The sequence below is a fragment of the Botrytis deweyae genome (genome assembly GCF_014898535.1).
Source record: "Botrytis deweyae strain B1 chromosome Unknown BDEW_005, whole genome shotgun sequence".
NCBI classification, from domain to species: Eukaryota; Fungi; Ascomycota; class Leotiomycetes; order Helotiales; family Sclerotiniaceae; genus Botrytis; species Botrytis deweyae.
In genome coordinates this window covers 1,706,120-1,731,221 of record NW_024066212.1, presented here as the reverse complement: position 1 = coordinate 1,731,221, position 25,102 = coordinate 1,706,120, and the positions used below count along the sequence as shown (strand labels likewise).

Below are 25,102 nucleotides of genomic sequence, written 5' to 3'. Positions count from 1 at the left end.
CATGAAGCATAATGAATAGATAATTCTAATGATATAATGATTACGCTCAAATTTGGTTTTATAGTCATGTCGTGAACCTCATGATCAGATGCGAAAAAATTTGAGTGCAAAGTGACTGCAGATTGTTATATAGAAGCGAACATATTGCTATCGTCTCTATATGAATTTTGGATGAACACATAGATAAGATCACATCTCATCTTATATTCAAGTAGCAGCTCCTGCTGCTGCGACGACTGAGTCCTCGGTTTCTTCATCTGAATAAGCAGCAATGGTATTTTTAAACCCGTATTCAAAGCCTTCAAAGGACGCAATCAAACAACCATTTAAGTGGCAACATCATCTTTGACAGAATCCTCATATACGGACTGGTTCTCACTGGAAGAGTCGTCTTGCTCTAAACCAATCTCCTGCTGTCGGCTAACCTCCTGTTCCGGTTCAGTTTCTCGTTTTGGGCCGATCTTATCAAACTCGTGGTTTGGGTGTGTCGCATCACTTGTGACCTTGCATTTTTCGCAAAAATCAAAGTCTTCGCAATTTTGACAATGGAAACGGATGCCACCAATCTTTAATGTTTGACTTAGTAAAGTACTACGTGAATACAATTCTTTCGTTTACTCACCTTACAATTGCACCCATCGCAGCGTGCCCCGTGTGACATACCTGCTGAGGGCAGAACTTCGTCGGGAATAGATGATGACTTGAGGAACTTCACAATTTTGCTGTGCCCGTTATAGCTTGCGATTTGCCGTGGAGTCCATTTTTTGGTCGATTCGAGTACTTTGGCATCCGAGTGAGCGTCTACTTCAAGAAGCATTTGTACAACTTCCAAGTTGCCAGCCTGCGCAGCCCAGTGAAGGGGAGTCCAACCATCGACGTCTTTCCGGTGATAGTCGTGTTTATTGGGAGGGAAGCGATCTATTAGGTAAAATATCATATCCATCGAGCCGCTGACAGAAGCATGGTGCATGAGGTCCCGATCCTGTAGATCACGGAAAGTTGATCCGAGCAGATTCAATCCTTCGGAGCTTTCTCTGAATAGCTTTTTAAGTATGGATACAGTGCCGATTTGTGCTGCGAACTGAAATGCAGTTCTTCCTTGCATGTCTTTCGATTCCGCACCAGCGCCGAAAGATAAAAGACGATCTACAATGTTCTCGGCTCTCCACCGAATGGCTTCTTGTAGTGCATTTCTAGTATGCTTCTGTCCTCTTTCAGGTTTTGCACCTGACTCTAATAACAACAGTACGAGTTTCTCGTCTTCTGCATAAATCGCTTGCAATAAGCACGTTCGTTGATAATTGCCCCATTCCTGTTCTATATCGGCTCCTTTACTCAAAAGTAATTTGATGCTATCCATATTCCTGTTGAGAACCGCTAGTGATAAGGGTGTCTCATTTGAGTTGTTTGCAGTATTGACAAGCGCTTCCTTCTCTAAAAGTAACTTTGTGATAATTTCATTTCCATTGCGAGTAGCCCATAACAGTGGTGTCTCACCTGTGTTGGATGCGATATTTGTATTCGCCTCCCTATCCAAGAGCAATCCGGTGATGATTTCATTGTCGTAACGAACTGCTGACAGAAGTGGCGTTTCTTTTGCTCCATTTGTCATTTCGATATTTGCTTCTGCGTCTAAAAGGCATTTCGTGATTTCATTAAATTCATAGCGAATCGCCAATGAAATTGGCGTCTCCCCGGTATTATCCATCGCATTTATGTCCACTCCATTCCTTAACAGCAGCTTTACAGTCCGTAAAAAACCCCTCCTACTTGCTTCTATTAAAGCTGTCGATCCACTGACGGCTTCTTGTACATTAGGATCCACACCTAGATCTAACAATAGATTCATGAGATCCCCATCACCAGTGTTGTACGCCAAAGACATTGCAGGATTGAGCTGCTCCATATATTGATCTTTATTCGAGGCGCTCTTAACTTCTTCACCGAGTAGAAACATCACGACCTTCGGATGCTTGAAGTTCAATGCCCAGATAAGTGGAGTCCAGCCATCCGTGTCTTGGGCCTCCAATCTAGCACCGAAAGTCAAAAGAAGTTTGACTATGTCGAGGTTGCCCTTCCAGGCAGCGACAGAGAGTGCTGTCTCCTCGTATCTGCTATTTCTCTTCTCAAGGTCAGCACCATGGTCAATTAAAACCTTGACACATTCTGTATTTCCACATGTCACTGCATAGGAGAGAACACTATCTCCGTCAGGGTCAACTTCATTGGAGTCCGCACCGTTGGCAAGAAATAATTCTATTGCCTCGTGTTTGCCATTCTCGACAGCAAGAAACATGGGTGAGTCTTTTGTCACAGGCTCATTTTTTAGAGTGACGCCGCTGTTTATGAGTTGAGTTAAGATGTCTAGCTTGCCGCGCTCTGCTCCCCAAGAAAGAGCTGTGCGTCCATTCTTGTCTCTCAGATCTTTGTCAACGCCAGCTGCAAGAAGCATTTTGACTCCAGGCTCGTATCCTCGAGATACTGCCAGCATGAGCGCAGTGAGGCCATGATCATCGGCTAGATCGATATACGATGATGACTTCAAAGGAGAGGAACTATTGCTAGGTTTCCACCGCTTCAATATACTAGCTACCATCATGTCGGACTCAGCATCCACTGCTAAGTGAAGGATTGATCGACCATTCTTGGTGTACAGCTGGCTCATGTCAACTGCGATTTCCTTCCAGTCAATGAGAAATTCGAAAGGTGTCTTGAAGTTGTTGTCAACAGCCCAAAGCAATAGTTTCCCGCCGTTAACAGTTAAATCTTCTTGTTTCAATAGTGATTTAATTACCGAAGCTAGCTGTCCTTCTTTTGAAGGTATTTCCGCCTTCCCAGCTTTTTTCGACTTCTTAGCTTTCTCATCGACACCAACTTTGCTGTTTGAATTGTCTGGATTGTCCGGGTTTTCACTTTCTAGGGTTCCGCCTGAAATATCTACAAGGTGACTGGGCTCTTCACTGAGATCTGGTCGCGGCAGAGGAGGGCTCTTCATTTTCTGCTCCATCTCAACAGCCAAGTCCAAAGCTTTTTTGTCGTCCTTGTCTTTGATCGCAACAATTGCCTCTTTGTCGATAAGCATTTCGATGATTTTGGCTCTATTAGAAGATCCATCGGTGTTTATGCCCTTCACTGCGACATGTAGTGCAGTCCGTCCAAGCACGTTCTGCGCATTGAGATCCTGGGCGTTGACGACTTTTTTGAGAAGCATTTCTACAATTTCGGGATTTCCACCGAGGGCTGCAAAGTGTAAAGGAGTCATGTCCGAATAATCTTTGAAATTAAGCGTCTTTTTGTGGAGCTTCGATTCCAGGATTGACTTTGTGGCTTCGATATTTCCTGTTTTCACGGCCCAATGTAATGGAAATAGGCCATCTCTCCCCTGTAATGGTCTTGCGTTGGCGTCCAAGAGTTTTTGGATAATATCTTCTTCTGCAAGGTCTTGTTTTGAGTTGTCCCTTTGTTTCATAGCGGCGTAGTGCAGGGGAGTACGGCCGGCAAGGTCACATTTATTGACTAGCTCTTTCCTCTTCTCTACTAATTTCTGCGTTGCTTCCAAAGAATAGATCACAGCGTAGTGTAGAGGTGTCCAACCAAGTATATCAGCAGTATCGAGGAATTGCTCCATATGTTTATCCAGAAATAATTTTTTCTTATCGATAACTTCTCTGTGCAAAATTGTCTGTCCGTTTCTTGCTGATCCTTTGACGTTGTCTTTGGTTTTATCGTCTAACAATCCTGCCTTTCCAAAGTTCTCTAACAATCCTGCCTTTCCAAAGTTCTTGAGCCGACCTTGCTTTGTATAAAGTGACTGCAGCATATCTAGACACGTTTTATGTTTAGGTTTCAAGATAGCGATCAAAGTTCTTTTACTCTTCTCCAATCTTCCATCAGATGTTTCCATGTATTTCTTAGTTTCTGAGGCAGATGTAACAGTCACAAGGAAGTCAACGGCTGTGCTGACTACTTTGTATACAAAATTCCCCTCTTGTGGTAGATCGTCGCACATTTTCAGTAATTTTCCATAAAGATTGCAAGCAAATTCTCGATCGCCCTGTTCATTATCTTTGGCGATTTTTTGTACTACGTCCACCATGCTTTCGTTAGGGAGTTTTTCAAAATAGCTAAGTGGGGGTATTATCAGTGAATTGGCGTCTTCCAACGTTCCGAGGCCAGAAGTCTCGACGGCTTTGGTCATTTGCTTGATTTTTTTGTTGCTTAATCGTAACGAATTCCAGTTCGGGTACTTCTCATATAGTCTAAGCTCATCATCCCCGGGTAACACAACTTCTGTTTTGTGTGCATTTCCCCCCTCAGATAGTGGCAAGAAATTTGCAATCGCCCACAAAAAGGTGGAAAATATATGTTGAGCGAGAAATTTCTCCTTCGTAACACTGGCGAACATGGCATAGTATGAGGATTTTGGGGAATATGCTGCCATTTGAAATGTCAGAAATTTGCCGAGTATTCATGCTATCCCTGAATAAACATTGGAGCCCACTTGATAAACATGACTCATGCCCAGTGTCGAGTAGGCTGTAGGTGAGGAAATAAAGAGAATGTTAGGTTTACCTGGCAGACAAAAACCCATGCTGAGACATTGTGTGTCATTTACACCATCCCATGAAAATTTACCAAGTGCTTCAGCACTCTCAATACCGGCCCACCACGCCATATCTCGTTTGAGTGTAGATCCTAAGGGTCCGATGACTCGTTGAAAGGAGTGTATGTCACGAGCAATATTCTCAGTGCTATTCTGAGCCCGGTTACCGCTCTGGTGATCATTACTCAGATGATACATCCACAACGAAAGAACTGACTCAATATCTTCGGCGGAGACGCTCCATTCGTTTTCGTTTTCTTTTTCTTTTTCTTTCTTTCTTGTCGCGTGAAGTTTAATTTTTTGGGTGTATTCACCTTTCGCAATATTTACGTCAATGAGCCAATGGAGAGTAGAACCCTGCCATCCTTTGAATAAACTCATGATTGTTTGGATTGCTAAAGCCGCAGAGGCAGCGTTAGATTTTATCACAGGGTCGGACCAGCCAGTGAGCTCTCGAAGACGGTTTCGTACATTGAGAACCTTCTGAACCCTGAGATCGTTTTCATTAGATTCCCACCAGTCAGTGAGCTCCTGTAGACGTTTCCGAATGCGTACGGATTTCTGCATCATCGGCTTATTCTTAGCAGGGTCCCAAGAAGCAGTGAGCTCCTCCCAAGTGGTGAGCATTCGGAGACATTCTTTTATGAGAGCTTCAGTCGCTGCTCTGGACCCTTGGATATATTCGTGGGATTTAGATATTGTCGAGTCAGAAGTATTTGGTTCTACCTGGACAGGAATTTCTCGGCTACCGGCGTATATGTTGTTAAGTCGAAGTGTTGGCAATTCACTTGGGCGTGTTTCTGGTCCAACAGTCAACTCGCGAATTTGTTTCTGTATTTTAACAATTTCCTGAACTATCGACTCATTGGTGATGGGCATCAACTCGAAAGCCACTTGAACGGTTGGATTTATTCGACTGCAAACCTTCCATGAAGGATGATAAGGAGAAATATCTGGGGGTTGAACTTTAGATCTGCTAAGATTGCTCAAGTAATTGTCATCATTGCCAATCCTAAGTGCAAGCCAGTCAATTTCATATTTCTCCGGAATCTCCTGGTCGATAGGTCTATCCAGCATGCCCCGACGAATAATGGCTCGAACAACAGTCATTATCGAAATGGCAACAAGCTGTGCAATTGAACATGCCCAGCTGATACCGCGAAAGCCTTCAAATTGCAATATAAATCCAATGACTCCTGTAGATGTCCCTATGATGCAGAGCGTGTTGATCCACTTGGAAGTTGACTCATATGGTGGGATCTGCTTTAACGGTATAGGAGGGTTTTGAGTCTTGGACGTCATCGAACGAGAGTGGGAAGATCTAGCACTTCTATTGGATACAGTATTTGAAGGCTGAATTTGGAGGCTGGGCGTTTGAGAAGCCCCTGTTTTGTTGGAACTATCTTCGATGATAGGATGTGAAGATTCGGTACCCAAAGACTGTTTGCTGCGACAAGAGGTCATGATTAGTTCCTTTTCCATTCTTGCCATAAGCATATATGAATCGAAGGTCTGGTCGCTGACAACAAAGCGCTGTTGAAGCCAGAAAACAAGAAATTTTCGGGACTGTGAATCACCCTTCTTTGCATTGGGCTTATGTGCTTCAAACGAAGATTTAGTGTTTCTTTCGCCGTCTTTCATTAGAATTTTGAAGAATCCTCCAAGAACTCTTCTCCATAAATGCTTATGGTAATTATGAGAATTATTTGCACCTCCTGTTTCTACGTCTTCACTGGATTCTTGGAATATTGATTGACGATTCCCTTCAACCTGCTGCGTTGTAGCATTGCTATCTGCCTTCAATTCCCAAACACACTCATCGGTGCTCTCTCCAATGACTGAGGCGCAAATACCCATTCCGATAACCAGCACAGCTGTCCCACTAGCCAAAGTCGGGAACGCATAAGCGCTTGGGCGCCCGCCTACCGCAGCTCCGAATCGATTGTCGTAGGCAACAAAGGCAGAAAAAATGATGACTCCCGCCTGAAGAATTATACCTAGAACGGCAGCTACAAACAATTCTCCTCTGTTTTGCTTAGGATGTATATTTAAAGAAATATTCGGAGCTCGATCCGAACCGTCATTTTCAAAATGACCCTCTTTGGAATTTGTTCCTCCAGACATGTTGTTGTGTGAGTCGTTGTTAGGGCTTTTTGATACACTTGTTCTTTTCCACGGCGTCTGTGTCTTTTTTTGCCGTAGTTCCTTTAGTATATCGATGAGTGCACTTGTTTTTTTCCACAGCTCCTTTGTCGTTTTTCGCCATAGTTCCTTTAGTATATCGATGAGTGGATCACTATATGCTTTTGAAAGCATCGAACATGTCATTCCCAATTCATACGGAGACACAGGACCCAGACGTACCTTTTTTTGTCATATGTCTTAATATTTCAGGGTCAGACAAAGTGAAGAGACCAAATTTCTCCGTAGGACCACGTCCCTTCAGAAAGAGTATTTGTTTAACTTCACCTTTTCCCATGGTCCGGACTACAGTGTGTCCATTCCATAACTCGGATACCTCATGTGAAGTTGAGGACATGAAATCAAGCTCTGCAGAGGCTCGATTCTCTCGTGCACGACCGATCAAAGCTTTCAGCTGGGGTGGACCGCCAACGCGAATGGCGCCTATAATAGCAGTAATGATGCCCAATGGAGCCATGGCGAAGATTATGTGGTCAAGCCATGTGAAAGATTCTCTCAGGAATTGTTGGGCAAAAGTTTCACCAAACAAGGCCAGAAGCCTGAGATTGTATCAGCGATGAAACTTTATGCTCGAACTTCCAATACTTACGGCCCTAGGTCCGAAAACAGATTGTTCGTGACATCTGTACCATCTGCACCGGCCCGCGAGGCTAGAAACAGCAGCAAAAAGATCTTGCGCTGCATTGATCCAATAACTCTTGGCTGGAGTTGGTAAGACTGCGTCCCAATTGATTCGCGATGGAAAAAAGATTACTCCACGACAGAGAATGTGTGAAGTCAAAATAATGTGGCTATTGGAAAAGGTGAATGAGAATTAAGAGACGAAGAAGCCTCGAGACTGATGGATGGCATGAGTATTAGGTGTCTCAACACCTTCCATTCCAGGAGCCCTGCTCCCACCATTACAATCACTAGGATCACAATGAGGCTGACTCACCGATCCCCGCGCACCGAGCCATTAGATGGTGTGCGGCTCATGTAAGTGCGGCAAGAGAGCCTGCCAGGTTTGTATTTATCCATCACGATGGCAAGTTCTCCATTGAATACAGATCAATATTCCGGGACTGTTCCGTTGCGGAAATCTATTCAAAGTATGAGAGGTACCCATCCCACACAGGATTATTTGCAGGTTTCCTCATTTGATGAGTATCGAATACAATCGTTCTGTGCTGCTGAGCTATACGACACAACATCCATGGCTCGACATAGTAAAATACCTATCAAAAGTTTCCTTAGCCACACTCGAAGCCCTAGTTTTCACGTGACGGGCTAAATTTATCATTTTTCTAGGTAGCTCTAGCTTTCAGCAAGGAGCAATCTGACAGCTAGATGACACCCAGGTGTGCGACTAGTTACTTTACCTTGAGCCTGCTCAGGCGTCTCAGCCGCATGTACATATCGAATTCTCATTTGCCATCTTTCTACAATACTACCCTCCCAACATTACTGAATAGCAGGGTGGTCTAATCAAAATTCTTGATTTCCTGCAATAACCTGGCCAAATTGTAACTCTACAATCAAAATCGGAAGAGTTTGCGATTCGATCTTCATATATAGTGATATAGAGAACACATGGAGTGATTTGTTTGGTACGAGATTTCCAGAGAATCACCGCAAGGGTAAATGGAAAGGCTGAATTGTATTTTTTCATTGACGCTTGAGGCTTGCGAGTTGTATTCTTCTTATCTGCACCAATGTTGTTGAGATGCTTAATCTTGGTGTAGTAGCGACCAGTATGGGTATTGAGTGGCTGCGAGTACCTATATGGTTATGAAATTTAGTAAGAAATTGCTTACTATTGATATGCACTTCTTCAGTGTCTTGCATATTCATATACCCTGCTTTCCGGGATACATATTATCAGCTGGATAGGATGATGGGTGATGGCGAGAAGAATCTCTTGTTCTGGACGCATATCACCTGGGTATTTATCCCATATGGCAAGATCGGAGGTCTCTCTGGAAATTTTGCAGAGTTCAAATTCCTACATGAGAAATCCCAAGAGATCATAGGCATTCGTTCCATTATCTTGCTTTCCCATACATGCCATACGTGTTTTACATAATTACATCCTCCCACATACATTTCCTATTCCAAACCCCCTCGATCCTTCTGTCATGGGTATTCTTTTTTCATGTATCAAAAGCTCTATCTACTTATCCTACTTTTCTAAGCCAGCTCAGCCAAGTCAATCTATACCCAGTCTTTCATCTTCGATCAAAAGTATCCATGAGATTGCCTCACACAAAGTCTTTGTGGATAACCTCAATTTACAAAGTCAAATAGATGAAATTATTCGAAGTACTGCGATATATGAGGTTAGAAGAATTCGCATATTTAATTAATCGGTGCTCGTATAATGTCAACTTTAGTGTTTCAAAGACTTTAGTTTCTTAAAGGCTCCAGTTATCTGCTTTTTCAAATTCAACTCCGACTTCTCCAACGGAACTCTCATGTTTTTCCTGTTTTTGCATCACTTCCGGTTCCAGCAACCCCATCAACTCCGCAAATGTATCATCTACTCCCTTGGCTACCTCTACACTTCCTGCGATAATCTCCCTTACTCCTAAACTCAAATTCCTAATCGCTCCACCCTCCATACACGCCGCATCCCATTCGTTCTCCCCTTGATTCCACCTCCAATTACCATCCAACGCCCACTTCATATCCCCCTCCATATCCATAAAAGTTCTCTTCCCCTCATCATCACTCTTCTTCCTCACCAACCCCCCATTAAACCACAGCAACTCCCCCTTCTCATCCACATGCGCAATAGCACTCCCACAAACATCCTCCCTCGTTATCCCATCCGTCACATTCCACACATGCCTCCCAACAATCCCCCCATACTTCTCAGCAAAACTATATTCCACCCCACTCAACTCCATACCCAACCAATAAGTTTCCTTATCCCCATGCGTATTGCGATACGTAATTATTTCTCTCACTACGTATGTATTCTGCCAACACGCATGCAATAATCCCATAAGAACTCCCAATCTGCTCTTATCCAATACCACTACCCCAGAATCCTGTTCTTGTCCAAAATTCTCATTCATCACTCGAGATTTGCGAAATGTGCGGCTAGGAGTGTGATCTTTCATTTGCCAACGCCAGAATTCATGACGATATCTATATGAATTTTTCCCAATCAGTCTATCATGGAAGAATAAAGTCCCTGTTTCCGCATATGCAGCATGCGTATCCAAAATGATCTCTGGTGGCTGGAGAAAAATAGCATCAGAGTCGACTAAAATCACCTATTCGAAGGTTGATGCTAAGAGTGCAAACGGTTTGATAGCCCATCTACTCAATCCATCTGATAATTGAAGTGTTGTATCATCCAAAATCGTTGTTAAATCCAAGAAATCGATTGCCCCGATATTGTGAGTGGAAAAGAGAGATAGAAGAGCAGAGCGATATTGAGGTGGAAGATCCGAATTGCCGGCATAGATTATTTGTATAGGTAACGTTGATTTGAGAATGGAACGGAGATTGAGGATAAGATGGCATGTATACCGGAATGTTTTTATGCCTGTAGGTATAACGATCCCGCGGGAGCCGGGCACAAATGATTTTCTGAGGTTGGCGAAGGAGGTGGGATTCTGGTTTGGCAGTTCGGTTCCTCTCTGTATGAGAGGGAAAAGAGAGATGATGGTCTTCTCTACTACTGCTTCGTACTCCAAAAATGCCTTGGTAGTGGTTGGATTACCATCCACACCGATTTGCATTAACCATTTGGTGAGAATTTGGGTTCTTCTCCCCATCTCACCAAAGTCATCTTCAGAGACAGGTACTTTGATGAAATGGCGAGCGACAAGAGAATTCTCCTTTATTTCATATTCCGTGATAGGTTTCAGAGTCGGTGCAGAACCCACATGGTCGAGAAATGATGTCGATTTACATGTCCACAAGATACCAAGTATGCAAAGTAAAATCAGAGACTTGATATTGAAGTCTTTATATCGGACTTGACGTGGTATTCGAAATCTGATGATCGTTCTGGGTAAGGACAGACTTGATAGCATTCTGCCCTTCCGTCGTTCTGGTACACCTCTCACCTAGATGCGAATACACATTCCAATAAGTGGTGCCGACTATGAATCCCTGCAAAGTTCGGCTTGGATCACTAAATCAATCCTTCTTTCAACAACTGACGTGCTTTAATCAAAACAATGCGTGTTTGCGACGGAAAGTGATGGTGATAGGAAAGCAATGTATCAGCTAGCTCTGGCTCTGCGAAAAACGTAACACTAATAGCCCGAGAGCGACATATCAAACAAATTAAACGATTGTACGAAACATGATTCGGAATCTCTGGAAACCTTTGAAGTCGAAAATGTCAACATAGACACTATAGCATCAAAATGTTGAATTTTCCTTTGTCGTTGGAAGATACTTTGAACTTGCGCGTCTAGGCCTTGAAGCAGAAATTAATTCTTACCTGATTGGGAAAATATTCAAGGGTCTCTATGGAGAAATTTATGGGTCAAACGGACCCAAGGAAAATTGTAAAATGCTTCGAAAACCACCGTAAGCTTTTGAAACTCTCGAATAGCACGTGAGTAGCTCTCAAGTCAATGCTGTCCGGAAAACCACAGACGCAATAGATAGACGAAGTAGAATTTCGAAAAGGTGAGGAAGTGAAAGTGCATCGCGAACTTTGCCACCTCACAAAATTACAATACATCAAAAGTGGGTATCAACTCTTTCAGACACACCTTGATGAGCCATTCTGATAGATTGGTAACCTTGATGGGCTGTAACCTTTTTGGCCGGTGTGAGCTGGAGTAATAATGATTCGTATATTGACAAACGAGCTTGCTCTGTGTCACGGGATAAGCACTTCACAGTAAATCAAGCAAGAGGCACAGAATGTGTGGTAGTGAGACGGCTTTAGGAAGGGTGAAGACAGAAAAGCCTACAGCTTCCCGAGCATTGCCGACATCTCTTTACTTTACGGCGCGTAGCCATGTAGATACACCTACCTATCTAATGGTTAGGCATTTCGTTAGAATTACCAAGGATGTTTTTATTCGGAATGTTCTATTCAATATTAGACCTCGAGAGTATCTTGATCACTCTGTGTAGTCGGTGAATATACCGTTAGGCACTTTACATCTGTAGACCTGACCCGACTGCATGTCGTCTAAAAAGTTTGTTTTGCCACTCTTCACCGATTTATATAATCCCCACTTTTGGCGATTTTGATAGGATTTTAGCGAATCATGTCATCGTTTTCTTCCCATCAATTAGAGCTAAACGCATTAAAGTAATTATTGCTCTCTTCCTTCTGAAGTGATTCGTCAATTTTGGCGGAGACCTGCATTAATGAGTCTAGTCAGGAACCGTTAGACGTTTGTAAGCCCTGCCAGCCACCAGTTGCCAGCCAATCAATAGACCTCTATTCCCCACATATCTGATGGCCGCTTTCTTCCATACACAGCAAAACATAACGATTCCTACAGACCGTCGACAAAACATTACACACCAACATCATTTCTCATATCTTACCCAGCTTTAATCAGAAGTATATCTCCATATCTCAAATGATATCAACGTAACGCCTTTACCTTTTCTTCTTTTGCTTGTGAGAAGGGGCAAAGCTCTTTAACAGAGCAGTGTTTGGAGATGGCTGGTCAATTCGTTTTGCTGCCTGACCAGATGGCTGCACTTAACGGTCAAGGAGGCCGCAGCCACAACTTTGAATTCGACTTGAACAACAAGAGCTCTTCATGTAGTCGAATTTGGGTATTTTTCCCTTAAGTCTTCTTCACCTCGTCTCCCCTCCCATTTCAATGAATACCGCTGACGCAAATTCAAGGACCCTGTGAATGCAAGATTTGAAGCTTGCTTCATACCATTCATAGCCGGTATTCCAGCAGCCATCAGCGCCTTAATTATCCTTGGATTTCTCACACAATTGATACCAATCCCGCGTTTATTGCCATCATGGCTTCATCCATTCATAAAAGAGCCAGAGGATAAATCTGGAGAGTTTGAAAGCAGGCGCCAACGGCACGTGTTCACACCCATGACAAAATATTTGTTGGCTGTCTCAATTTCCGGTACATTATCACAGTTATCATCAATATTTTATCATAATTTCTACCAAAATCAAAACTTTCATATGATGGTGATGATATTTCCCACAATAGCATGGACAGTTGTATGTCTCCTCATTGCTATCACTCAACCTGCGAAAACACCAAAATCTTTGCTTTTTCTCTACATCAGCATTTTTGGTTCACAGTACTTCGTTCTGCTTGATAGATACTCGAATATGAACATGCAGGACGGATCCTTGGTTCTTTCTTGGTTGGCTTCAATTGCAGCGATCATCATCATTCTGCAAATGCCCATGCGTGATCCATTCCTAGGTCATGATCGAATTAGTCCAGCATTTAGTCCACCGAGCGAGTCGCTTCGAAGTCCAGAGGACAATCTTACTCTATGGCAATTCATGAGTGTTTCTTGGATGTCACCTCTCATGTCGATAGGGAAAGCTCAACAGTTGAATGAAGACAATGTCTGGAGCCTTGGCTACGAATTTCAACATAGAGTACTACATGAGAAATTTAGAGATACAAATGGCTCAGTGCTAAAAAGACTTATAGATGTCACAGGGATTGATCTTGTTATACTTGGTTGTTTGGGAATTTATAAATCGATTGCAGGTAAGCATCTTATGCATTTTTGGTGCCATAGAAATAGAAACCTGATAGTTGACGTTCATCAAGATATTGCTTCACCTTTGCTACTCCAAAAAATACTCGCAAGTATGGAAAATCAACTAGCGCCAAAGCAAGCCACATTGACTTACTCTCTGATTGCCCTTGTCATCCGCCTAATGTCTGCTCAATGCGATGTTTTTTCAACCTGGTATGGTAGACGTTCTTATGAGAGATCTCGAGGAGTACTCATTACAATGCTTTTCGAGAAATCGTTGTCAAGAAAAACTATTAGCGTCAGTACAAAGCCTAAGGAAAACGAGCTGGCCAATGGGCAAACCAACGGGCAAAACAATGGAAGCAATGGAGGCAATGGAACCTCTGGAACCAATGATATTCCCCTTCATAATTCAGCAAAAGATACTATACTTCCATGGTGGAAGAAGGGCTTGAAAATCATTGCAAACCCCTTTACATCATGTTTTGGTTTGCGATCCAAGGAACCCAAGAAGCCAAAAGAGCCAGCTACGATGGGAAAGATCCTGAATTTGATGAGGTTAGATTGCTCTTCTAATATTTTAAATGCTCACTAACAATTCCTATAGGGGAGATGCTTATGAAGTTGCGCAACGGTGAGGGAAAACTCTCAAGATAAATATCTTTCTATGCTAATATTTGATTCAGATTTTGGGACTTTGCCGATTTCATCACTCAACCACTTGGGTTGGTTCTTTCCATTATTGCTGTTTGGAAGCTTCTCGGGTGGCCCTGTTTTATTGGGGTGATAGCCGTATTCATAGGTCAAGCTCTTAATGTTTTGGTTTTAAAAGCTCTTTTGTATTATGAAAGACAACGAAGAACCGCCTCTGATACCAAACTTCATAAAATAACACAGCTAGTTGAGTCAATAAGGTATGTCATTTTATTAGTTTCAGCTAGTATTGCTAGTCTTCACTTGAAATCTGGGTTTCCGAACTAAATTTTGATAGGCACTTGCGTTGGTATGGATGGCAAGATATTTGGCTAGGCCGCATTATGGAAGCAAGACAAGACGAACTATGGTTACGTGTCATAACAAGGGCTTGGGGTATTCTCTTGTCATTTGTTTACATGTTTTCAAGTGGGATGTTTCCTGTAGTGGCTTTCTGGGCCTATTGCGTGTGGGCAGGTCAGCCATTACGTGTTGATGTAGCCTTCCCTGCTCTCCAACTTTTTCAAATGCTTCAAATGGGATTGCAGACTGTTCCAGATCTTGTAACCACTCTGCTCAACGCTCGAATTGCAATGGGACGTATCGAAGACTTCATGAAAGAACCCGATAAGCCAGAGGTAGAGGCAAATCAACAGACAAACAGCCGACTTGAAATGAATGATGCCTCATTCGCTTGGCCTGGAGCTACGGCCCCTGTATTAAGGAACATGACTCTTTCATTCCCAGGTGGGTTATCGCTTATATATGGGGAAGTGGCTTCCGGAAAGACGGCTTTATTACAGGCTCTGCTTGGTGAGCTTGATCATCTTAGTGGTGTATACAGCCCTGTCAATGAGGTGGTAGGTTATTGTGCACAAACACCATGGCTACAGAGCATGAGTATAAGAGATAATATTTTGTTCTCTGCTCCATATCAAGAAGTCCGATACAAACAAGTATTAGATGCTTGCGCTTTGGTGCCAGATATGGTCAATTTTAAGAATGGAGATTTGTCCTTGATTGGTGAAAACGGAATTGGACTGTCTGGAGGACAAAGGGCTCGTGTCGCATTGGCACGAGCAGTCTATTCCAACGCAAAAATCTTGTTTCTTGACGATCCTCTTTCTTCACTTGACCACCATACAGCGGAGTCAGTCGTAAAGAAATGTCTGACAGGTTCGTTGGCAGAGGGAAGAACTATTATACTGGTGACTCATCGCACGGAGTTATGTCAGGGAATAGCACAACAGATTATTAGAATGACAGATGGGACAGCAGAGGTGTTTGATCCCGACTCCATACCGTCTGAATTACTACATACAGAAAATTCGTCAAATTCTGTAGTGGAAGAGCAAAAGGAAGATGAAGATCAAATAGATTCAGCAATACCCGACAAATTCATGGAAGACGAACATCGAGAGCATGGCGGTATCAGAGCTTCGGTCTATTGGGAATACATTAAAGCAGGAAAGCTTAGGTATTGGGCTCTAATCCTAGTGGTAATGACTGCTTTTCGTCTAATTGATATCGCCGAAACATGGTTTCTCAAATCTTGGGGAGAAGCATACGAAGGACCACGAAAACCATCCAGAGATCCCTTAAGTCGACTTCCTTCTCCAGAAACCAACATTCAGCCATGGTTACTTGGATTCTTTCTTCTTGCTTTGGCTCAGTCTGTTACTTGGGTATTTTTTCAGGCGTCTGCACAACTGATGGTTTATACAGCTGGTAAAAGCATTTTCGAAAGAGTCATGACTAGAGTAGTCCATGCGACATTCCGTTTCTACGATGTGACACCAGTAGGGCGTTTGATGAATCGTATGACATCAGATATCAGTGTCATTGATGGAAATTTAAGTTCTCACTTTACATCATTTGCATTCTTGATGATTATGTGGTTTACATCTATTCTGGTTATTGGATCTCTTACGCCAACCTTCTTAGCATTTGCAATAATACTCGTCATCACGATTGTGTTGATATACACGCGATTTTTGCCTACATCTCAAAGCTTGCGCCGTCTGGAAATGGTCTCTCTGACTCCATTAATATCAAACTTCGGTCTCCTCACTGAGGGGCTCGGTACTATACGTGCATTTTGCGCAGAACGTCGTTTCCAGGATCGGGTTATTGAAGTGACAGATATTTTCCAAAAGATGGATCACTTCTATTGGTCATTACAAGCATGGCTCGCGTTCCGATTCAATATACTTTCTGCTGTATCAACATTTCTTATGACAGTCATAGCCGTATACCAAGATTTATCACCCGGTCTTACAGCCTTCGTTCTTTCAGCCGCAGGTCGATTCGTATCATCAACGAGAGGATTATGTCAATCTTACGGCCAACTACAAATGGAGTTCGTTTCAGTTGAACGTGTTGTAGAACTTCTACATCTCGATCAAGAATCTCCTGGTGATATAGATCCACCAGCCTACTGGCCCCGTCTAGGTGGCGACATAATTTTTGAAGATGTCAGCATCAAATACGCCCCTCATCTCGAACCATCACTAAAGAACATCTCCTTAACCATCAAAGGCGGCTCAACTACTGCGCTGATCGGTCGCACTGGCAGCGGGAAATCAACACTAGCTCTCTCTCTCCTCGCAACAACATTACCAAATACAGGTCGCATTCTCATCGACGGTATCGACATTTCTCAAGTAAAAACTCAAGCTTTACGTAAGCGCATCACCTTTCTCGCTCAAGAACCTGTTTTATTTCCAGGCACTATGCGTACGAATCTTGATCCAATGGATGAATTCACCGATTTTGAATGTTCGTCCGTTCTTTCCAAAATCGCCGTACGACATAATTGGACACTCGATACAAATATTGATTCCAAAGGGAAAAATTTAAGTCAGGGTCAAAGACAATTGGTAGGGCTTGCGAGGGCGTTGTTGAGGAGAAGTTCTATTATTATAATGGATGAGGCGACAGCTAGTATTGACAAGGAAACGGCTGGCAAGATTCAGGAGCTTATTAGAGAAGAGTTGAAACAAAGTACGGTGATTACTATTGCGCATCGGGTTGAAGCGGTTAGGGGAGTGGATTGGTGTGTGGTGCTTGAGAAGGGTGGAGTGAAAGAATTTGGTGAGGCCGGTAAAGTTGGTAAGATGAATGAGGAGCAGATTGATACTCCTCCTGGGGATAGAAGTGGAGAAGAATAGATATTGGCAAATCTCAGTTGTAGAGCCCGGGTGGGTTGAACATATGAGAATTGCGTTGAAATCTTTGAGATAGTGCGTTGGAAACCAAAAGGCGTTAGATCTCCACTTATGGATGCATTCTTTCTTATAGACGATAGCTCAGCTTGCAGGTGTGTATGGGACACAGCGAAGTGAGTTATTGATTTATCGGGGAGCATATCACGTAACTGCGGTGAAAAATTGGAAGGACATGCTTTATTAGATCTGCACTCAGATATATCTAGACAATAATTCTAGATATGAGAAATAGGATAGTGAGTTATAAAACCATTTTATACATAGCAAATAGTATGATATAAAGAACTGTGATCTTGCATATAACTGTACATCTTCTCAATTATATCAATGACCTCAGAAAGCGATACTTGGCTTAGAGGTGCAGTTGGACTTCAGCGAAAAAACACCACCACTCCCAAAGCAAAATTTATGCAACGGAACAATTTCGGAAGCAGAAATTTTCCACTCTTCAGCTCGTCACATGATTCAGATAGGCAACACTTCTCATTGGAGAGTTCTGAGAATTTGTACACACTCTTGTACTCTTCTAATTAATTGAAAATGATTGTTCCAAATGTAGAAATAGAAGGTGGTATGGAGTTAGGATAATGTTGAGGAATTTACACTTTGAATCGGAATATGTCACATGACGTTCCGCTTTTGGGAGTTCTCTTTTGGATATCTTCCACACGTCCGCTGTCCTGCATTCGACGCGAATATCAATTTTGACATTGTGGTTCGGAGTCTTACAGATCAAAGAGATAAGATAGTATCTTTTCATAAGCATGAAGTTGACAATTGACAATTGGGAGAAGCTGTGTACGGTTTACCGACATCAAATTGATTGATTTGGATTGCGTTCCAATATGTTTGAGTAAATCTTTTGCTCTATATTACCAGACAATGGAATGCATATCTCCAACCCATCCGCCGCCTCCTCGAAAATGGTTCCTAACTATCCAGCAATCTCATAGCTGGCAAGATCGTGGAAGGTTCCATGTTCATATTTATGATATTGCCCTTCACGAGGATGAGCATGGTTCAGTATTGGAATTCGTTTGGTAACTTACGTGGAATTTCATGTCCCTTATTCACACAGATTGATGATTTGTGATCCTCAGGATCTCTCATACATACCAGGTATCAATTTCCATCCTCTCCATTCCATATCACCCCCCCCGAGCCTCTGATTGAGCTTCCTCATTCCGAGCTCTACTCATTCAATTCGTGCTTCCAAACGCCCGACGCCATTTCCCCCAAAATCAAAGAACAAAGACTCAGCTCGAGCTTTACGCGCTCCTGCTAACCTTGATCTCCACCGATTTTCCCTGATCTAGAGTTGAAGAATGTCTCGCCCCGACTTTATCCATCGAATTTTCAATTCCATCTTTAACACAAGCACCATTACTCGAGCTCACAGTCGATCCATAAACTGATCCTGTATCATCCCCATGTCGATGTCCTCCGGTATGTAGAGACATTCTGATAGCCTCCTGTTTCTCCGCTGCCGGAGTATATAATTCAATATATATACTTGAACGCGCGGGCATCGTGTTTGAATTTTCGAATTCGACGCAAGTAAGAATAGATGATATATCAAACCGATCTATAATCACGAATCAAAAGTTTGAAACAATGGTTATAGTTTCTTTATATATATCTCTCTGAAAGAAAACATATCTCAAAGGGCCGAACCCGACCTCGTATTATCATACGCAACACTGTTATCGTTCTTTTGAAAGAGGTTTCTCCCGTCAGAGATGGAGCTCGCTCCACTTTCCTTACATACTAGGTATTGGAATTTGTCAAAATCGATATCCACATATCCAAGCCGTAAGCCTGCAGTGACATGACCAAGTTATCGTCTCACCGTTGAGGCAAGAAATATTTTCTTCCGTGCCGCAATGCATTTTCTAGTGGGAGGGGAAATGTAAGCAGTATGCATGCATACATTTATTCGTTTCGAATTAATGTTTAATGATTGTTAGTGCGATCATATCATGAGATGTATGCATGAAGATTTTAACATTCCGGAAGTTTGATGTTGTAACCTTTTTGAATTTTTGATGTTCTCCAACCAATCGGGAATTTCGAGGATGATATATTAGAGTTTGTCATGGGGAGTGAACCAAACCGAAGTGTCGGTGAGAATAAGAACGACTATGAGATCATATTACACAAACTCTCTTCTGCGTAACTCCCATCACTTGAAGGCACTACTCCAGGATATCTATTCGCAAACCATACTCTGTAAAGGATCATGATGGATATCTTCAACTCACTACCGACCAATCAAGGATCAAAACCATACTTCTCGTTCCACACAAAATCACAATCCTCATGATTTTTTCCCAGGCCAAAAATTCTCATCTCATCTCATCTCATCTCATCTCATCCTCCCCACTCTATCTTATATCTTATGTAATACGCAAAGCAAAGCAAACAGCACAGTACAGTACATGCACACAATCACATCACATCTCACATCTCACATACCATCCCCTCACCTCTTCACCTCCTCATTTATTTGTTCATCCATCACGATCCCAAATATCCGCTTTCGTTGGTTTGTTTCTAAAGCTTGGCGGAACATCATACCGGTAACGTCAGATAAACTTATACGGCTGACATAAGATCAACTTGAACACCTACCCACTCACTGTATTCCTCCTTACAATATAATTCAGCTCTCACAGATCACTCATACACACATATACATAATATCGTATTAAAACTATATAATCACATCCCATGCGGCTCTTCTCTACCCTATATACTCATCCTTACCTCCCCAAGTAAACAAATAACCTGGGGCAAAAAACCGCATAGAAAAATCAGATGTAAGCAAATCGTAAGCAGCCAGCCAATTATTTAATATTCTTTGAGGAAATTTTATTTGGGGGCCGTCTTATTTTCTTGGCGGGGCAAGGAGATAAATGTAGATGTAGATGTAGTGTGTTGGGGTGTCTTGTATTGTATAGTGTGGTGTTGTAATGTGATATAAGCAATTTGTTTAGATATAGTATATTATTTATTTTAGTATTTATTTACTTTATTGCTTGTATTAAAACGAGAGAACGGGATAATCTCTTATAAACATAAGTTCTAAATCTCAAATATCAATATATTCACTCCTTTTTCTCTTATTTATTTATTTATTTATTCATTTTTTTACAAACTTATCTGTTTATGTAAATACAGAAAGGACACGAAAACGAAAATGAAAACGAAGCAGAAGATTCTATATTACATTTCAAGAGCTTGCTCTTCCCACACCTCCTCCACCTTACACTTCTACTCTCCAACTTGTGTTTCCGCTATCTTCTCCTATCTTGCGCTCCTCTTTACCCTACCCAGTTCTCTTTTTCCCTTTACCCTTCCCCTTCCTCAATTCCCCTTCTACTTCCTCAATTCTAGTTTCCCCTCCCCTCCCTGAATCCTCATTCCTCTTCTCGTCTTCTCCTCCCCTCCCCTCATATCCTCCCCTCATATCCTCCCCTCATATCCTCCCCTCATATCCTCCCCTCATATCCTCTCCTCTCCCAATCCTTAATCCTCAATTCCAATCTAATCCTCAATTCTCGGTTCCCCTTCCCCAACTCCCCAATCTTGACTCCAACTCCAATCTCAACTCCAATTCAAATACCATCCAAGATCAGATCAGATTCCAAAGATCACTTCTTATTTTCTCATTTTCTCATTTCTCTATATACACATACACATACACATACACATACACATACACATACACATACACATACACATACACATACACATACACATACACATCACTCATATTCCCATTCATATTCCCATTCACATTCCCATTCATATTCCCATTCATATTCCCATTCATATTCCCATTCATATTCCCATACATACACATATACATACATCATATCGTATCAAAAGTAAAATAAAATCTATACAAGTTACTCATATCACGCGCTCCCTACCTATTCAATTACCGTTTCGATTCAAATTCAAATTCAAATTCAAATTCAAATTCAAATTCGGGTTTAGATTTCAATTTCGATATTATATATATATAATTGTATTATTCATATTAGAATATACTATATTAGAATATAATATAATGAAATATAATAATATAATAAATAAAAATAAAAATAAAATACTCTATATCAATTACATTACTATATACTATACTATATCATACTATACCATACCATACCATATTATACCTATCTAATCTAGTATTCAAGAAGATATATCTATCTATTTATTTATTTATCTATTTATCTATCTATTTATCTATCTATTTATCTATCTATTTATCTATCTATTTATCTATTTATTTATCTATCTATTTATCTATCTATCTATTTATTTATTTATCTATTTATCTATCTATTTATTTATCTATCTATCTATCTATCTAATATTCATCCATTTATCTATCTATACATCGTAAGATTCAATTCGATTCGATTCGATTCGGGTTATATTAGATTAGATTGGATGAGATTAGATGAGATTATATAAGATAGAGTATATATACATATATATATACATACATTTAAACAGCATCTTTAGTATCCATTCGTAAAGAAATTGATTATCCTACCTAGTATCTATCAGTATGAGATAACAGAGTAAATACTACATACAGCCCCCTCTAGCGTAGTTATTAGCTTTCTAGCACCTTAAATAGCTTCAATCTTTCGTAGGAAATACAATCAAGCTTTTCACCCTCTTCAATACGTATTTAGCCTCTTTTCTGTATGCTATCTAGTATTTCACGTATCCATACATATATATACATATTCATACCTATACTCATATCCATTATCCCGATATACCTGCATATAGAAAGTCAATACGAAAATTGGAGTATCCCTGCACGCCCTGCCCATATAAAAATTTCCATACAAACATCCATATATATATATATATATACCTATATAAATACCTACACAAATCCATCACGAACTCCTCAACCTCGACTCACCACTCCCCATCCCCGTCCTCTCGACCGAGAATTCAAAAAGGCCCACCCCAGCCCCCTCCTTCCCCACCATCCGTTCCTCCCACTCCTCCTCATCCTCTCCCTCCTTCCCCAGATCCCCAGGCAACTCTCTCAATTCGCCTTGGACCTTCCAACTCCCCGTCATGCCTACTTGCTCCCAAACTTCTCCCCACAATCTCACCCATGAATCCGCATCGTGGAGCCATCTCCCCTGTTCCCCCGTTCCACCTCCTTGTTTCCCCACCATGCACCCGACGAACAGGGCGCCCTCGGTGTTTTTGAGGAGTTTGACGATATTTGCGCAAACGAGGAGTTGTTGATCCCAGGTGAAGAGATGCATGAAGAGAGAAGCGTGGATGATGGAGAAGGAATGGATGTGGTTTCTGAAAGTGAGAGTGAAGAAATTGGGATCGAGGATGTTAGCTGGAAGGAGGGTGAAGGATTGAGACGGGGATTGGGATTGGGGCGGAGAGGCATCAAGAAAGATTTTGTAGGAGGATTTTAGGAAGGAGGCGTTGTAGTCTGTGCCGTAGAGTTGGGAGGGAGGGATACGAGCATGGTGGGCAAGAGAACGCAGTCTAGATTGTGTTAGCTTAGCTTTGGTGGTGGATGTATATCTCAGTATCGATATGAATATGAATTTGGGGGCGAAAAGTAACGATTGGAGAAGAATGATTGGAGTAGTAAGTGGGTATGAGAAGAAGAGATGAGGTGAGAGATGATGGACCAAAAATGGAACAATGATAGATGAACATACTCCTGAGCAACACAACAACCGAGATCAAGAAAAAGAGCCGGTGGATTAGAAGGCGTAGATGGTGTGGAGAGAATCTCAACGATGCGGGGATAGAGTGGGTGGGTCAGTAGACGCAGGGTGAGGAAGGAAAAATTGCCGATGGAAGGGTAGGGGGTTTGATTCCAGAGGAGATCGCGCTATGTATAGAGATTGGGTGTCAGCTATTTAGACATTTTTTCTACGGGTAAGGTAGGTAGGAAGGTAGGAAGGTAGGTAGGTAGGTATTTGTTCTAGATTTATCCCTTGTCTCTTCATGACATTTTTTGCCTTTCTTTGGAGAAATGTCTCATTCTCTCACTCAAAACAGAATGAATTGAAAGACATGAAAGAAAAACCAGAAAGAAATAGGATAAAATGATAGGAATATAATCCTAGAAATCTTACATACCATTTTATACACATGCGCATCTACTTCCTCGGGAGGTATATGACTATAATTCTCCAACAACTCACGTGCTTCCGGACCTAGACGTTTTCCAATGGTGGTATGATACCATGGTTTCGAAGTCGAATATTTATCGGATATAGGCGTTACTATTGAACTTGTCTTTGATTTTGATGTGAATAGAGGAAGACATGGAGACTTCGAGGTAGTTGTTGAAGGTGGTGGTGAAGGAGGAGGAGTACCAAAGTCGAAATGTGAGGAATGAGGGGAAAGAGGATCTTTCATCATGAATTCTTTGGTGTTTATGATAGCCATGAGATAGACACCTGATGACGGGATATATGTGGTGAGAGAGATGGTCCCGAGGGTATAAATGATATAAATTTGTGTAAAATATTGTTGTAAAAAAGAAGGCGATTCAATCGATGTCCACGGTGCCCAGGTGAGTCGAATACTGAAAGAAATGAGCACCAGGAGGTTATTCACCCAAATGAATGAATCAATCAATATCTACTCGTAACTTATAGGTAAATCGGCGATAAAGATATACAAGTGAAACAAAACTCCGTTGGTGGGAAGTTATTTAGCATTTATCCCAAAGAAAATCCAAGGTTACAAATACATACAGAGAAGAGAGAATACGTGAGCGAGCGAGCGAGTGAGTGAGTGAGTGAGTGAGTGAGTACATACAATACATGCAATGCAATGCAATTCATTCATTCATCCATTCAACCATGCATCTCGTGGAAGTTCTAGAAAGATTCCCAATCCAGCCAGATAGGACAGGGCTGAAAGTATATTATATACCTAGGTACAAATACATATAGGTACATATACGGAGAATATATACCCAGGTAGAGAGAGGCACCTGTGTACTGGTAATATATATGTATCACCCAATCCTCTGGGACGGGATCTTTTTTTGCTTTTCAATACTTGCTTGCGATGATCTACCTGGATGATACCTACGATAGGTCAGTGTTAAATGATTGATTGGTAAGAGATTGCTGACTTGAAGTTAAATTTGGGTGCACATACAATATTAATTCTGAAGCAATGCTTTCCAGGACCCGTCGCTCTTACTGGCTGGTGCATTCTTTGTTGTTTCGAATATTCTTGGATTTCATCGCATTCGGTAAATGGTCAGGGCAGTGGGAGATCTGTTGTCGAGTGTGCACTGGACTTTTTGATGGGAGCGAGGGAGTGTGGTGATGTGAAAAGGAATGTTCATGCGAAGAAGTGGAGAATGGGTAATTTGTAGAATGAGCCTTGGAATGGGTTTGATGGAGAGCTCGAGAGTGGTGTTGTGTCTGTGATAACGAATGGAGGTGTGTCTGTGATAAAGAATGGAGGATGGGGTGGAAGTGGAAGTGGAAGAATCTACGAGGGAGGTCCACGTCGTCGTCTACGATAGATGAAGATTGATATATGGATGGATGGATGGATGGATGGATGGCTGGTACCGGTAGTACTTTGTGCGGATAAATGCTCTTGTACTGTATGCTTCGTAGTAGTAGACCTTCGGGAATCAAGGGAAATGAATGAGACGGGACCGAAA

The 25,102-nt window shown here is 41.9% G+C and overlaps 5 protein-coding genes across 5 annotated transcripts; 1 reads left to right on the top strand and 4 right to left on the bottom strand.

Annotated features, from left to right (window-relative positions):
- Positions 1-326: 326 nt before the first annotated feature.
- EAE98_003176 (uncharacterized protein) lies at positions 327-7,978 on the bottom strand (the record flags this gene model as incomplete). Its single annotated transcript, XM_038950796.1, has 5 exons — positions 7,395-7,978; positions 6,968-7,344; positions 4,573-6,906; positions 623-4,434; positions 327-566 (listed from the first exon to the last, which is right to left on the bottom strand). Exons 1-5 carry the CDS (start codon positions 7,487-7,489, stop codon positions 327-329), a joined length of 6,858 nt encoding a protein of 2,285 aa, XP_038813325.1. The 5' UTR covers positions 7,490-7,978.
- Positions 7,979-9,198: 1,220 nt separating this feature from the next.
- Positions 9,199-10,833, bottom strand: EAE98_003175 (uncharacterized protein; the record flags this gene model as incomplete). Its single annotated transcript, XM_038950795.1, has 2 exons — positions 9,199-9,937; positions 10,097-10,833. The coding sequence occupies 2 exons, from the start codon at positions 10,831-10,833 to the stop codon at positions 9,199-9,201; spliced, it is 1,476 nt and encodes a 491-aa protein (XP_038813324.1).
- A 1,603-nt stretch (positions 10,834-12,436) lies between these two features.
- On the top strand, positions 12,437-17,337 carry EAE98_003174 (uncharacterized protein; the record flags this gene model as incomplete). The annotated part of the gene is made up of 6 exons (XM_038950794.1): positions 12,437-12,556; positions 12,630-13,482; positions 13,546-14,032; positions 14,082-14,108; positions 14,161-14,388; positions 14,466-17,337. The coding sequence occupies 6 exons, from the start codon at positions 12,437-12,439 to the stop codon at positions 17,335-17,337; spliced, it is 4,587 nt and encodes a 1,528-aa protein (XP_038813323.1).
- Positions 17,338-18,662: 1,325 nt separating this feature from the next.
- EAE98_003173 (uncharacterized protein) lies at positions 18,663-18,923 on the bottom strand (the record flags this gene model as incomplete). The annotated part of the gene is made up of 1 exon (XM_038950793.1): positions 18,663-18,923. One exon carries the CDS (start codon positions 18,921-18,923, stop codon positions 18,663-18,665), a length of 261 nt encoding a protein of 86 aa, XP_038813322.1.
- Positions 18,924-22,319: 3,396 nt separating this feature from the next.
- Positions 22,320-23,859, bottom strand: EAE98_003172 (uncharacterized protein; the record flags this gene model as incomplete). Its single annotated transcript, XM_038950792.1, has 3 exons — positions 22,320-22,941; positions 23,121-23,296; positions 23,548-23,859. 3 exons carry the CDS (start codon positions 23,857-23,859, stop codon positions 22,320-22,322), a joined length of 1,110 nt encoding a protein of 369 aa, XP_038813321.1.
- Between the last annotated feature and the right edge of the window lie 1,243 nt (positions 23,860-25,102).